At 35.8% G+C, this 15,714-nt stretch overlaps 1 protein-coding gene across 3 annotated transcripts in view; it reads left to right on the top strand.

Moving 5' to 3' along the window:
- Positions 1 to 15,714, top strand: part of LOC134527491 (serine/threonine-protein phosphatase 4 regulatory subunit 3) — a 269,007-nt gene that overhangs the window by 68,982 nt on the left and 184,311 nt on the right. For all 3 annotated transcript variants that reach the window (XM_063360215.1, XM_063360213.1, XM_063360214.1), the window contains exon 7: positions 2,446 to 2,650. In XM_063360215.1, the coding sequence (XP_063216285.1) occupies positions 2,446 to 2,650 (205 nt within the window). The remainder of the gene's footprint in view (positions 1 to 2,445; positions 2,651 to 15,714) is intronic.

Here is a 15,714-nt window from a genome sequence, read left to right as displayed (position 1 = left end):
AGCAGGATTGCATTCTTCCTTGGAGTCTATGTTTTCCACAATTTGTAACCCTTTTTAATTAAACTTGGTCTAAAAAATCAGGTTCTTCAATGTCTTGCTCTCGCTTATGCATTTATATAAACTCATTGATTGTAAGCTCCTGATTGTGTGAATATAGCATGTCTTGAACGTTATCGCTACCCACTTCTAAATTTATTTGTCTGTTAAGATTGACAATTTCTTCAACCACATTACTAATTTCATCAGGTGCTGGTGCTGATTCCATTTGAGTTTAAGTGGTGAAAAAAATAGACAATTATTTTTTCTAAATACCATTTAGTTTTTTTGTAAAATTTCATTCCAAGACTGTCCAATGATTATAACGGCATCCAAAACATTGAATGGTTTCCAAAATTATTTAACAGAAAGCTCATTGTTTTGTCTCATAGCTTAATGCAGATGTGCAAATGATATTTTATGTAATAAGCTTTGAATATTTTGATGACACCGAAGTCCATCGGTTGAGCAAGCTGGTTGTATTTGGTGGCAAAAATATAACTTTCACTTGTTGGTCAAAATTAGTTAAAGTGGCAGGAGGATACCTAGTCAATTAATAGCATCACTTTAAATGGGAATTGTTTGGATTTGAAATAAAATTCGACTTCAGGTATGAAGTAATGACTAAACCATTCTTCAAACTTTATTATTTGACTTCCAAACCACGGGCAAGTCAGCTTTCGATTTATTTTTTAATGCTCTTGAATTTTATGAGCGTTTAACCAAGAGCAGTTTTAACTTACTATCACCAGCTGCATTTGCACAAACCATCAGTTTCAATTGATCTTTGGCGGCCTTAAAACCTGGGAAGGTTTTCTCTTCACGCGCTATATAAGTTCTAGGCATCTTGTTCCAAAAGAGGCCAGTCTCATCCATGTTGAACATATTTAGGCTGGTATAGCCAATTTATTCTATTATTGCTTTGAGTTTCTCTGGATAGAGACACACAGCCTCTGTTTCAGCACTTGCTGTCTTTTTACTTTCTGCAATGCTATGCCAATTACAGCAACTTTTGAATCGGCTCAACCAACCATTACTGGATTTAAACATTTCATCTTTTGCCACCTCCCCAGCTTCTTTTAATCTTCAGTGTTGATTAACAGGACAATTTTTCACATTTACTTATTATCACACCATAATTTTAACATGGTTTCCATCTCAGAAATAATACCATGACATTTGCGAATGATGCTTGAATTAAAAAATTGAGCATTTTTCACAGCTTCAAGAATTTTTACTTTATCTTTATAATTGTTCATTATTTTTGCATCAAGTTTTTGATAATATTAATTTTACATTCCAAAGATTGTGTTTTTTTTTCCCTTGTTTGATGCAGAATAATTTTTTCTACTTTCTATGGAAGACATAGTAGAGTCTATCAAGTTTCCTTAGATACATATGAATAACACAAAATAATTTGTAGCTACACGTTGAATTTGCGTGAAGCATGTATGAACATGTTGTAAGGTTAACAATTGTGTGGAGGGAATGGAAAATTGAGAGTCGGGAGATGTTAATTCGAAAGATGAATTAATCGATCAGAAGTTTTAAAAATCGTGTAACTCCGGATTCACGTACGACAAAACCACCACACAGTAGAGTGTCACTGTGTAGCCAGTGGTGAAGTAATGCCCCCAATGTGGGAGAGATGTGGTGCTTTTGGATATTTTTTTGGAGATGAAATGTTACTGGTTTACAGTCCAACTATTATGTGTTCACCAAATGTATCTGCTAACGGTTCTGATTTTTCCAGAATTTTTCCAAAAAAAGGCAAAATTTTTTGATTTTATGAAAATATTTTAATTTTCTAGAATTTTTATTCCATGAAAATAAATGATGGGTGACTCAACACGTAATGATCAGTGTCCATGTGCCTAGATGCATTTTGGAGCTCAATTCTTTCAGTACCAGTTAACTGTGTCCACCATTGTTCAGGTATTTTGGTGCAGACGGTAAACTAAATGACAGATTCCATTCTATTTGTGTACAGTCTGAACAAAGCTGATGTAAATGAAGATAAATAATTTGGCTAACAACCAGCTACTATTTCATGCAACATGTAGTGTAAAATATTTTTTAAGACTATTCAAAATTAAAACATAAATATTATTAGTTCATTAAGACCTTTTCTTTGTTTTGCTCCATTCGTTATTGCAAAGCATGTGTTTAGTATCTGCTGTAATAATGTGTATTAATTTAAAACACTATTGAGGAAGATGATGTGACACTGTGTATGGTTTATAGCATGGTATTTTGCTGGAGTGGCACTAACAGGGACATGGCTCCTGCAAGCCTCAGCGACCTGCATCATTTTGCTCTTGAGGAAGGAGTGGTGAGAGAATGTGTGTGTGTGTGTTTTTTGGAGCATGGCTTGGGGGAGCTACACTAATAGGTGTTTGGCTCTCGCAGCTCATAGCTACCTGCCTGACGTCGCCTATGAGGAAGGAGAAGCTGGCGGTTGCTGTGGAGAATGAGGGCTACATCAGGAAGCTGCTCAACTTGTTCCACATGTGTGAGGACTTGGAGAACACAGAGGGTCTTCACCACCTCTATGAAATCTTCAAGAATATCTTCCTGCTAAACAAAAATGCCCTGTTCGAGGTCATGTTCTGTGGTACGTTACTTAGTAGTATCCTGTGGCCATCCACAATGGTTTTCACTGTTAGTTGCACTGTGGGGAAGAAATGCTAAACCTCCAAAACTATAACTGAATGCATTTCTTAAACTAGAAAAAGCAAAAATACTCAATTTATGTGAGTGGCTTTTTGGGATTAAATTTTGAAATGCTGATATGGCTTAATCATGTGTCTTTATTGCTGCACACAAACTACAGGTCATTGTTTAAAACGACTGCCTGCCAATTCATTGCCTCGAAAGCTTGTTTCATACCTCAAATATGCAAAACGGCTTAGACTGGACAACGCTCTTCTCTTTTTCGCAGCTGTGATTTTTACTCTCTTACTTGCATTTGATGGGCTGACAACTATGGTTGACAGCTGTTTGTTTTTGTTTCGTTGACTGCTCTGTCACTTTGATTTGAAAAGATAGTTCTGTCGTGAAAGAAATCTACCCATTAAGAAATAAGACTTGTGCACTGACATCACATCTTGACCACACCGGCTGATGATCCAACAACACTTTGGCTGGAGCTATGTCAGTCTTTTCATGTATAATTAGTGAAAATGGTTGCAGAACAAAGAATTCGAAGTGGGGATTTAGCCCTTTAAATATGTCGTAAAAATTAGTTTTTAAAATAATTTTATTAGTAGGGACTAGGGATGGGTCGGGACCGGTTCTCGGTTCTCGGTTCTTGGTTCTCGGTTCCTACGGTTCCTACGGTTCTCAGCATTTTAACCGGTACCGAGAACCGCAGGTAAAATGTCGGTGCTGGTGCCGGTACCGGCAGTATAGCAAAATCCTTACGAAAATAGTCCTTCACTACAACTTAACTGCAGCATGAAATGGCTCAAATCATGTCCAATTCACACATGAATTATTTTTTTGGACTTCTGTGGAATAATATTCATCTCTAACTATAAATTAAATTACACGTGAAAATATTTAATTTTCTCGTCACAACTGTAAACAAAGTACATTTTACAATCAAAACATAACAGTTGAAGGTGCCATAGATGTAGTTCATAGATGTGTGCAACTCTATAACGTGCCTCAGCAGAGATGTGAGAACAGAAAGATGCCATGTTTGTTTCAATTAGTTTTTAAAATAGGCAGTTAATTAAGTAGTTGACACGTAAGTATGGGTGACTGGTGTATAAAGAACAATTAAAAGTGGCAAATTCCACAGGATATTTGTTTAATAGAAGTTATGAAGGATTTTTGATATGGCCCCATAAAACATATTTTTATAACTCACAAACATCTTAAAATTAAAAAAAAATCTATTAATTATGTATATAAATATCCATAAAACAGTTAGGCATTCCTTCTCATAAAGCATGGTTTAAGAGTTTATTTTTATTTTGAAATGTAACTGTGGAATAGGTAAACAGGATTACCAATTAGTTTTAAAGTTATATACTCTAGGGATTGAACACATTACGTCACATTTTGAATGAGGCATCCGCATCATATTGTATGAGAATATGTTTTCATTGTGTAAATTATCAGGAAGAAATAGCTATAGATAAGATTAAAATACATGATTTAAAAAACTAACTACTTAAATCAGTACCAATACTAATTAACATATAGATGTAATCTGAAAGTTACTGATTCCTACTATCACTTTAGTAATGTATTCCATTGTAATTTACCCAGGCTTTTTGGTCAATTAGAAAACAAAACACTATTAGTTCTTTTAAGGCCAATGATTGTATGTATTTTTCTCATATAAGATAATAACTGTTATTCTGGTGTAATGTGATAAAAATTAAATCAGTTTGACATCTACGTACAATAGTTAACTGAAGCAGTCTACTAGCAATTTTTGAACAATTTATTCATATCTTTGTTTCCTGAGATTAAAACACCCCAACCCAAACGACAATGGCATAGACCTTAGTACAGTACACACTGTGACAATCCAACCGCTCGTTCAATTATTGTAACTCTTAACAAATATTCCATTTTAAGCTTAAGAAATATGCAACATTTGCTTAACTGATTTTCATGTCGGGTCCTTAATGTTTATGTAATTTGTATTTTTATTTCAGTAAATTTGAAAGAAAAAAATCTTATTTCCCAACTTTATGGATTTGTATTGTCTGTAAATTACATTTTTTAAAACTTTATTACTTTATTCTCTATTAACATCTAGAGTAATATTTCTAGATTATTTTGGTGCCCATACTGAGAGTCTTCTATAGAAATTGCATTTATAAGTTGTATTTTTGAGTCATTGAGAGAAATTATCATTTAGGATTTAACTGCAATTTTTTCGGTTTGACTCACAAGGTTTTAAGCAGTAAACTTTTGACTTTTTACTAGTAAATGTTAATTCTGCCACTGTAAAAAGAAGGGCTCTAAGATAATTTTCCATATATTAAAAACATTTGTTTCCGAAGAGTGAAAATTCCCTCATCCCGAGTGACTTCAGCACTGCCACAGTACAGAAAACTACGATGCTCTGAATGTTTAAGCTATCAGAATAATTGTGCCAGACACCTAACAAAATGTACAATTTTAAAGTTTAAGAAATATGCAACAACTTTTGCTATCGATTTCACGTCGGTGGGGCCTTTCATGTTTATGTAATCTGTATTTTCATTCCTTTTAAATTTGAGTAAAATCTTTTTTCCTAATATTATTGACTATTTTGCATATTTCGTAAAACATATTGAAAAGTTTTTCCAATTTTGTCATGTAGAATTAGGGGTGGTCGGGTACCCGAAATTTCGGGTCACGTTTCGGGTACTACAAATACCCGACGTACCGGTCGGGTATCGTTTTTGCCCGAAAAATCGGGCAAAATTTGTGTTTAAGATCAATTGTTCAGAAATTGGTAACGAAATTGTTAAAAACTGCAAAATAAATAGCTTCATGCGTTTACTTAAATATATTTTGAACTTTATATAAGTTTTAAATAACCGTGAATTATTTACTAACCTTAAAACATTATACATCGTAAATTAAAAAAAAGCCTCTAAATAAACTGTAACTTACCTAAAAGGTTACGCTAAGTTAAATACCGTACATTTTGTTAAAACTCTACGGCGTTACAATAGATTGGCTAAAAAACTAAGTTCGCAATCGTAAAATGAGACATAAATTATTGGTAATCGTTTTATTTGAATGGCCATGTTGGTTGTGATTGTAGACACCATGGCACCAAAGACAACACAGTACAAAAGATATGCGCGTGCCCGAGCGATTGTGACTTTTTTTTTCGTTGGACGAAGACGGCGACTTTAAGTTGACAGTTCAAATCAAAAGTGCAATATTGCTTTTTGTCCGTATAATGTTTAAGGATGACATAAAATTAAAAACAACAGTTTTTTTGAACCAGTTGGCGCATTTGAAAAAACGTTTTACCGTTTTCACCTATTATCTAACCCAAGTGTTTACTATTACACACGGTAAAATGACTGGCCGTGTGGCTGAGCCGCTGGCCATGAAGTAAAACCAACAAACAATGATAACTGCTGGAACAATGGAAGTACTGTTTGTATACATTTGAAACGAGATATTCTTCAAGCATATCATTGCATTGGCCATATTTTCGGAAAAAGTAAACTGGTTGAAATTATTAAGTGTTTGGCCAAAACTGATTAATATTTGATATTGTCTTGGCAGTTCTCAGGAATTTAAGTGCACTTGTTAATGGCTCCATTAATACAAAAACTTAAGTAATAATTAATAAGTTTTCCTACCTCATCATGAGTATAAATAATTGTGAGGGCCAAGCAAGCAGCTCAACCCACACCAGTGAAGGCATACAAGAACACATACTTTCTAATAGTGACTCTCAACTAATCTTGAAAACACCAATTTGGAAGGTTTTTACCCGTGTGGATAAAGACAATGCTAAATGCACACACTGTGACGGCGTTATTAAAACACTTTACGGCAACACAACAAGCATGCAAAGGCACTTGAAAAAACATCATAATCTTGAAAAACAGTTCATGGAGTTGCAAACTATGAAGAAAGAAGCAAGTGTGAAAAAAACGATGAAAGACAAAGAAGGTAATCAGCCACACAAGAAGCAGATGACAATGAAACAGTTTACTGGAACACAAAAATGGCCATCCACACATTCGAAAGCTGAGAAACTTACCAACAAAATTGGGAAATGGATAGCTCAGCATTCCCATCCTTTTTCTGTTGTTGAAGAGGAAGGATTCATTGCACTGATTGAAGAGGCACAACCCCAGTATACAGTGCCTTCAAGACAAACGTTTTCACGTAGAGTGATCCCAGCAATGTACATGTCTATGAAAGAAGACATTCTGTCAAAAATCCTTTCTGAAAAAGACAATTTTATGTCCCTCTCCCTAACTAGTGACATGTGGTCTTCAAGGAGCAACATATCTTTTTTGTCACTGACATGTCATTATGTGACTGGTAAATTTGAAATGAGATGTTACTGCCTGGGCTGCAAACATTTTGTTGGCAGCCATACAGGAGATGCAATATGCCAGTGTGTGCAGTCAATTTTGGAGGACTATCAGCTCTCACAGTTAGAAATACCTGTTTACTGTATCACCGACAATGCTGCGAACATGTGTTCAGCAATGAGGAAGGCTGAGCAGTTGACTGGAATGAGATGTTTTGCACACACACTGCAGTTGACAATATCAGATGCCAAGAAGGCGACTACTGGAGCTCCTCAAGTGTTAGCTAAAGCTAGGCAGATTGTGGGCCACTACAAGTCGAGCGACGTAGCTTCGGAAAATTTAAGAAAGCAACAAACAGAATGTGGAATGAGTTCAACACTGGAAATTATACAGGATGTGGAGACACGCTGGAACAGCGAGTATGCAATGCTTCACAGACTGCTGCAACTCAAGCTGCCTTTATCAATTAATCTTGTGAAGTCAAACTGTGAAAACTTACTTCCTAATGACTGGGAATTGATTGCTGGTTATGTTGAAGTGTTAAAACCTCTTGATGAAGCAACCAGGGATGTTAGTACTGACCACCTACCAACTGCATCAATGGTTATTCCCATTTTGTATGGTCTTACTTCGTTTTTAGAGGATTATGTGAACGGTTTGTGTGCACAGAAATCCGCTAAAACATTTGCTAAGAATCTTTATGCTGCAATAAAAAGCAGATTTCCCATGTTTGAAAACATGGAACCTCATTGCTATTGCACAGTTATGGACCCAAGATTCAAGGACTGTGTTTTGACACAAGCAAGAAAGGAAATTGTAAAAAAAAATCTCAAAAAAGAATTGGGACCATCAGAGAACACTGTAAAAGGTAAGCTGATAACATCTTATTATAATACTAATAGAATAACTTCACATGTAAATGTAGCACTGAACAATTTTGGTCTACACAGCCCTTTCAAGGATTATGCATGTCCTTTAAAAATGTTTTGGTTCTTTTAGACATATAGAAAGTTTAGTATTTAATATTTATATTCAATTTTTATTTTTTCAGATACACCTAGTACTTCTGATGGACAATCAAGTTTTCAAAGTAGCAGTATTTGGAGTAGGGTGCAGAAAGCTTCATCAGAAACACGTCTGTCTGGTGGTTATGTTTTAAATGCTTCTCCATGTGAACAACTGGACAGTTACTTGGCAGAACCTTTACTGCAGCAAGATGAAAATCCCTGCAAATGGTGGGCTGACAATATAGTGCGCTTTCCTGCTCTGAGAAACTTAGTCTTGAAATATCTGCCAATTCCAGCCAGTCAAGTTGCCAGTGAAAGAGTATTTTCTACAGCAGGAAATGTGTGTACTTCTCGAAGAGAGAGACTGCTGGACGAACATGTTGAGGAACTAGTTATGCTTAGTCAAAATTTAACCAAGGGAATGCAGTAACTGGCATAACCCTGCATTTTGTTGTTAGAAATTAAATTAATAAATAATTGATAGATGTTATTGTAGCTAATTTTTAAATAAATACTAAACAGTCAGTGTAAAAACTCTTTTGTAAAGAAAGCAGGCTACATTATGCGCAAAATTGATTTAATTTGATCCGACCCGAAACTGCCCGAACCCGAAGGTATAGGCTGGTTACCCGCCCGAGCCCGCCCGAAACTATATGTCTCTGCCCGACCACCCCTATGTAGAATAATAATAATTATTATTTTTTTTTTTTACTGAAATTCTAATATAATAATTACATTTACAGAATGCATTATTGTGGAGTGCTGCAAGAAACTATTATTTAGGACTTAACTGCAAATTTTTGGTGTGACACACAAGGCTTGCGGAGGTTAACTTTTCACATGTTGCTATAAAATATTGATATTACGAATACAGTAGAACCCCTGTCATACACTTTTCAATGGAGGGCACAAAAATGGTGTATGATGCGGGAAAGTGTATGAAAAGGGAATGGCAATAATAAAAAAAATTTTCAATCTAGCATACAAGCACAATGTCAGATTAAACTTAAATACATAACGTGTAAATAATTGCATTAAATTAATGAAAGATATGAATTCATCATTATATATACATATAATAAAACCACCAGAAATATAAAATACAGTCCATAATCAAGTAAAGCTGACATGAGAAACAGTGGCCTTACAAAATGTTATGAAGTCCTTTTGGAGGGCGGGGGGACGTCACCAAGCCTAAATTAGAAATTAAAAAAATTAGGCTATTGTAAAAAGAAAATCAGAAATTTTTGCTTGTTTGTTTCATTTTACAAACAACTTTATGCAACAGAACAATTTTCAATAAACTTTTAACTTGAGAAACGTAAAATACAAAACCATCCGATCGTACGAAAACAATAATAAATGGGTATATTCAGTTCAAAGATTAATGAAAGCACAAAATATGAGATCCGTGCTTTGGTAAAGCGCGTGCACCATTTTCATAATCATTGCTAGTTTGCGCCACTAGTCTCGCTTGGTACTGGCCATAGATGCTCACAGTCTTCCTGATACTATCCATATCTATGGTGCAATAAAGTTATTTTCTTACGTTTGCAAAGGTAAACAATGAACGTTTTTCAAAATAAAAGCATTAAAAGGTAGTTTATCAGGAGGAATATAACAAAATAATTTGTGAATTTTAGGACTTTTCCGCTTTGTAAAAACGTATGAAACGGGAAATTAATAATTTTATAAGTGTATGTTCCGGGAAAGTAAACCATTGTAAATATAGTACTTTCGGCGGGACCAAAATTAATCGGCGTATGACACGGGAAAATGTATGAAACGGGAAAGTATCATCGAGGTTCTACTGTATAATAAATTTCAGTTGGGGAAAATTTCCCATAAATTACAAAACTTCCATTTAATGGGAGCGAAAGTTACTCCAACCCTTGCGGCTGTAGCACTGTCGCAGTACGTACACTACACTGCTACACTCGGAACACTCTAGCAGTGCAATCAATTACGTTAGTCTTTTGAAAAATATATCACACTAAAGCTTAAGAAATATGCAACAACTTTTGTTGAAGTGATTATTACATCGGACCCTTCATTTTTATGTCAATCGGTTTTTTATGTTCTTGACTGAGTTAAAAAAACTTATTTCATAACTTAATCAATTTAAACATTTTTCAACATAAATGTGTATAATAGTTTTTCTAAATTATTTTGGTATATTAATGGAGAGAGTACTTTAAAAACAGCTTAAATGGGTATCATTTTAATGGACTTCTCTATAAGTCGCCATGATCTAGGACTTAATTGCAGTGCATGTTTTCGGTAATACGCACAAGGTCTACAGTGATAAATGTTTGTTAAATACCGAGTTTTATCTCATAATCGTCGCACATTTTATAATAAAATCGAGTTTGAAAGTAGGGGTGCAACATTTATGCGGAAAAAATTTTTTTTGTTAGGTAAAGTTATTCATAAAAACAAAACCCATTCAAGAAAGGTATGTTTATTAAAAAAAAATATTGGAGTATACAAGCAGAGGTGCCAAGTTCTACGAATTGTCCGTAGTTTATACGAATTATTGTGGCTTGCTACGGAAGTACGGATTCCGTTTTTAAGCTACGGAATAATCAGCTTCAGATAAAAAAAAAACGGGCTATTGTCTTGTGCACGTACGCATCTACAGCTGTGTATATCGTATGACGCATCATTTTCCCACGCTCAGGGAGAGTTTTGTTTTCACTTTAAAATTGTGGAACTAGTCGAGTTAGCATATTATTGTGAATTATGTGTTTTGTGTATAGATAAGTTGTTTAAACGCGTATGGTGTACAACGTCCCGCTTCGCTTGTTCAAGATACTTTTGTATTTGTATAAGCACGAGAAAAATATCGATTATATACAATCAATCTGTGTATTGCTTCGGGCGTGTGGATTGGCTTTTCGACTCATTCATCGATACATCGATCCGTCCAGTTGTTGGTTGTTCTTTGTGCGGGAAGCGTCATGTGTAGTTATCAAGTTTTACATTTGAAGTTACCTTAAATATTTGGGAAATGTAAATGTTGCGTGCGTGTGAACTCAACATGGCTTCCAAACCAAAAAATTCACAAAAGTATCGCAAAGAATATTCGCAGTTGTGGACAAGTCTAGCCGTGTCTAGTGTATCTGAATACCACGTGTTTTGTAATTTGTGCAAGTGCGATTTTAGTGTTCAACATGGAGGTAAAAACGATTGCCAGCGTCACGTAAGTAGTAAAAAGCACATGGACAATTTGCAAGTAAAAAATGCTAATAAAACTTTGACGTCTTTTTTTAAAACTGAGACTGCTAATCCCACTACAAACTCTGAAGTTCTTTTTACTTCATTTCTCATCGAGCACAAAATACCACTTGCTGTTGCAGATCATTTCAGCCCTTTATTAAAATCAATGTGTCCAGATTCAAATATCGCACAGAATTATGCTTGCAAGCGAACAAAGACTACTGCAATTGTGAAATCACTTGCAGAGACGTCCCAAGCCGAAATAATTGATAACTTAAAGCATTCAGCTTTCAGTATTGCTACTGATGGGAGTAATGACAATGAAGAGGTTACATTATACCCCATCGTCGTAACGGCCTACAGATCCGATCTAGGAAAAATCGTTTCAGAAGTTCTTGCTGTTTGTGCTTGCAAAGTTCAAAACACAGGAGAAAACATCTTCATTTTGATTAATGAAGAGATACAGAAGAGGGGTTTGACATGGAATAACTGCTTGTCATTTGGTACAGATAATTGTTCAACAATGATTGGCAGACATAAAGGAACAGCTTCCTTCATAAAGAAAGAAAATCCAAATGTGTTCATGCAGGGTTGCGCTTGTCATTTAATACGCATTGCTGCACAGAATGCTGCAAAAGAATTGCCAGTATGTATTGAAGATCTTTTGGTTGATTTGTACCACTACTTAGATAGAAGTTCTCTTCGTCATCAGAAGCTGCAGCAATGTCAGGTTCTGTGCGATACTGCCACACACAAAATTCTAAAGCATACAAGCACTAGATGGTTATCATTAAAGAATTGTATTGATAGGTTTTTGGAACAGTGGCCTGCACTACTCAGTTTTGTTTTTGGTGAAAAAAAGTGTGATGAACGTAATTTTAAACATACTGCTTGCATTTCAGCTGGTGGTAATGAAGTAGGAGAGGCTGGGTGCATATCTGAAATTACTAGTACTTTAGTTCCTTTGAATGACAAAGCAAGGCAAAAAACTTCAAATGTTACCAATATCAAGTCCAATTCGTACGTTCTTGAGAGGCCAAATGCACCTGACAGAGACTCCATACCTCGAGATGTTGCAACGTCTACAACTAAGAAGCACGCTTCGTCTAAGTCAAAGAATGATGAAGCTCCAGCTCAATCAAAACGCAAGATTGACATCTCAAGCAGTCAAAATCCAAAATCAGCAGAAAAAATAGCAACCAAGCCTACGCATCACAGTGTGAATGTACGACTTCATAGGATTAAGCAGGCTTTGTCTTCGCCTGTTACAAAATTGTACTGTTTGTTCCTCCAAAACACTACCCCAGTGTTTACAAGAATTAATACGGTGCTGCAAAGTGAAGAACCGCTAATTCACATTCTCCATAGTGAGCTATTGTCACTACTCACTGAGCTTTTTATCAGGTTTCTGAAGCCTGAAGGTATTCGGAGTAGCAAAAGTATTTTAGATGTCAAATATTGGGATAGGAATCAACAAAAAGACAACAAAGACCTAGTTATTGGTGCAAAAACAAGAATGTACATAAGTGATAAAGATGTGGGTTTAAGTGAAGAAAACATGGTGATTTTCTTTACCTGTGTGCGAAAATATTTTGAATCTGCTTGCAAATACATTCTGACCAAGTTTCCACTACAGAATGAAACTGTAATCCATGCTGCTGTAGCTGACATACAAAAACGTGAAACAGTTTCCTATGAATCTGTTCAGTATTTTTGTGCGAAGCATTCATTCTTGTTGAATGAGCAGGAGAGCTCTGATCTGGAAGTGGAATTTGCTAGGTATCAGTGTGAAGATCTTCCTCAGGAAATCAAATCGTGTAACAGAAATAGAATGGATGTTGCATGGCATTTGATTACAAAACTGAAGAATGCTGATGGACATAAGAAATTCATTGTCCTTCCTAAAATAATGTTGGCAATTCTTACGATACCTCATAGTAATGCTTCTTGCGAGAGAATTTTTAGCATGGTTAGGAAAAACAAGACAGAATTCAGGCCTACAATGGGTTCTGAATTACTAGAATCTTTGGTTATCCAGAAGACACACATGCTAACAAGTGGCAAAGCTTGCTTTGATCAGAAATTCTCAAGTGATGTGCTTATCAAAGCAAAGAAGGCAACACTCAATATGCTCCAGAAATCCTAGACTTAACTGTGAAGAAGTTTCATACAAACAACATGTGTAAGTTATATACCTTTCTTGTTTTATTATAGGTCATGTGTGTGAACTTTGTCGAACATCTACTTCCACCCCTCCCAAAGCTGGATCCGCCCCTGATTTAATTCACTACTGAAAATATTCTAAAACTACTGATTTTTTTTTATATTTACTACTGATTGCATTGGTAAATGGTTGGCACCTCTGTACAAGAGCATGCCAAACAATTTATATTAATAAGTAATGCAACAAAAACCTTTCTTCAACTTTAAATAGAAAAACAAAATTGAGACCCAAACACAAGCCATTTTATTCTGTGACGTGAACTAATTCGTAACTATCGTCATAGTACACACTTACCATGAAAGAGTGCGGGCTGTGAAATGTAGTTAACTCGGCACTCGACAGAGAGCGCGCGTTGCATGAATCGGCGAGATATCGATATTCGACTACGTGTGCACAATCTATACGGGAAGCCACATAACCAAACATGAATGATGCCAACTAGTGCTGGCTACATTTTTATAAGCGGTATACCGTGGCGACCTGGACGAAGAGATGAAGTTTATAATGTTTAAAAAGTCTTTAAAAGAAAATTTACACATCAAACGACTTTGTATTTCCGTTAATTAAATAAGTAAGTGGTAAGGTCTGAATAAATATTAGATTTCTACTTTAAAATACATTGTTTTATAGGGAATAGATACCTACAAAAAGCACTCGGAATGTAATAGCGGGACCAAAAACATCATGCGACGTTTACACGAGAGTTTTTTAATTCAAATATTGACACCGTAAAATATGGATGCGACGATTATGCAATAAAAGAGGGTAATAAAGCATAGTCGAATCTACCACAGCGCAAATATTCAGCTGTGGACAATTTTTCACAATTTTTGCATTTTTAGGTTTTTTTCTGCACTGGCCAAATGTAAAATAGTCCTTCTTGGACCGGTTACCGCATCACAGCTGCAGGCTGCGAGGATTATAGGCAGGCGGTGTGGGAGAAGGCTTCTCTTTGTGGCTTGCTTCCCTCTGTCCCAAGGGCTGATTCAGAATGACTGTCAGGGAAGGGCCAAATTAAATTTTCTAATACAATTTTAGTACATTTTAGAATTGAAATATTTAATACATTTTATTTCTGGTTCACAAATTTTCTAGTATCTAAAGCATTGCAGTAAAATAATACTTCAGTAAGGATGGTAAACTATTATACGGAATTAAGAAAATTTAAATTCTTCGGGTTGGTTTGGGGGGGGGGGGGCTGCTATGGGCCCCCCTCCCCCCCTCTGGATTCGCTAGTTCCCTGTCTGCTCCCAAGGAAAACTGTGGAGGGAGAGACTGAGATATAGTTTTGTAAGACCTTCCAGCGATGCCTGCTAAATGGCAGGCCTCAGATCTGCAACCTGCGACAACCTTCCCTTCCGGGAGCTGTCTCGCCACTAACGTGTTATATCTTATCCGCTAGCTTATTGTTGTGGTTAGGATTTCTGGAAGGGACACACATTGGAATGCTTATTTTATTTCTTGTACCTATTTTATTTAAGCTTATTTTTAAGACAATTACCATTCTTTGGATTACTTGTAAGATGTAGTTCCTCTGATGCATTGGAGAGTGCACATGCACATTTAGATGTTTGATGTGTAGAAAATGTTTGTACTCTGTTAACGTCAGCAACCATGTATGTTGAATTATTGACATTACTCTGAATGCTATATAAATCAAGGATGAATCTGTGTGTGCGCCACTGCGATTTCTGGTAACCCCTGTGTCTCTTGACCCGACGAATGACAAGATGGACTTTAGGACGTGCCTGGCGAGGAACTTATGCCAACGACGCAGAGCACGACGCACAGAAGAGGTCAGGCTCTCGTACCATGTAGAAGGCTAGACTGCTAATATGCTTGTCACTGTACTTGTGAGGAACAAAGCTTTTTTTTTTTTTGAGATGGTGTGATAGTGCATACCATTACCCACTTTTAAATGACAGTCAAGGTTCTGTTAAAAATAAAAAGTACTATTAAACAATGTGGAGAGAAAACTGAGCGAGCTATGGGGTGGTGGAGGCTGAATTTTCTATATTTATTCCAGAAAAATGCATTATAGTTATTTTATTTAAATATATTAGTCACAGAATATGAATTTTTTGTTTAGGAAAGTTGGAGAATATTCAGGGAAAGTTTATTACATATTTGTTTGGACATCATGTGGAAGTTATGTAAAAAAGACCTTTAATATAATTTTCTTGAAGTTTCGCAGTTTGCTGCCCTTGACTGA

This window comes from Bacillus rossius, chromosome 1, assembly GCF_032445375.1.
Source record: "Bacillus rossius redtenbacheri isolate Brsri chromosome 1, Brsri_v3, whole genome shotgun sequence".
In the NCBI taxonomy this organism is placed as follows: Eukaryota; Metazoa; Arthropoda; class Insecta; order Phasmatodea; family Bacillidae; genus Bacillus; species Bacillus rossius.
Note: the sequence above shows the minus strand (reverse complement) of the source record. Positions and strands in the feature narration are given on the sequence as shown.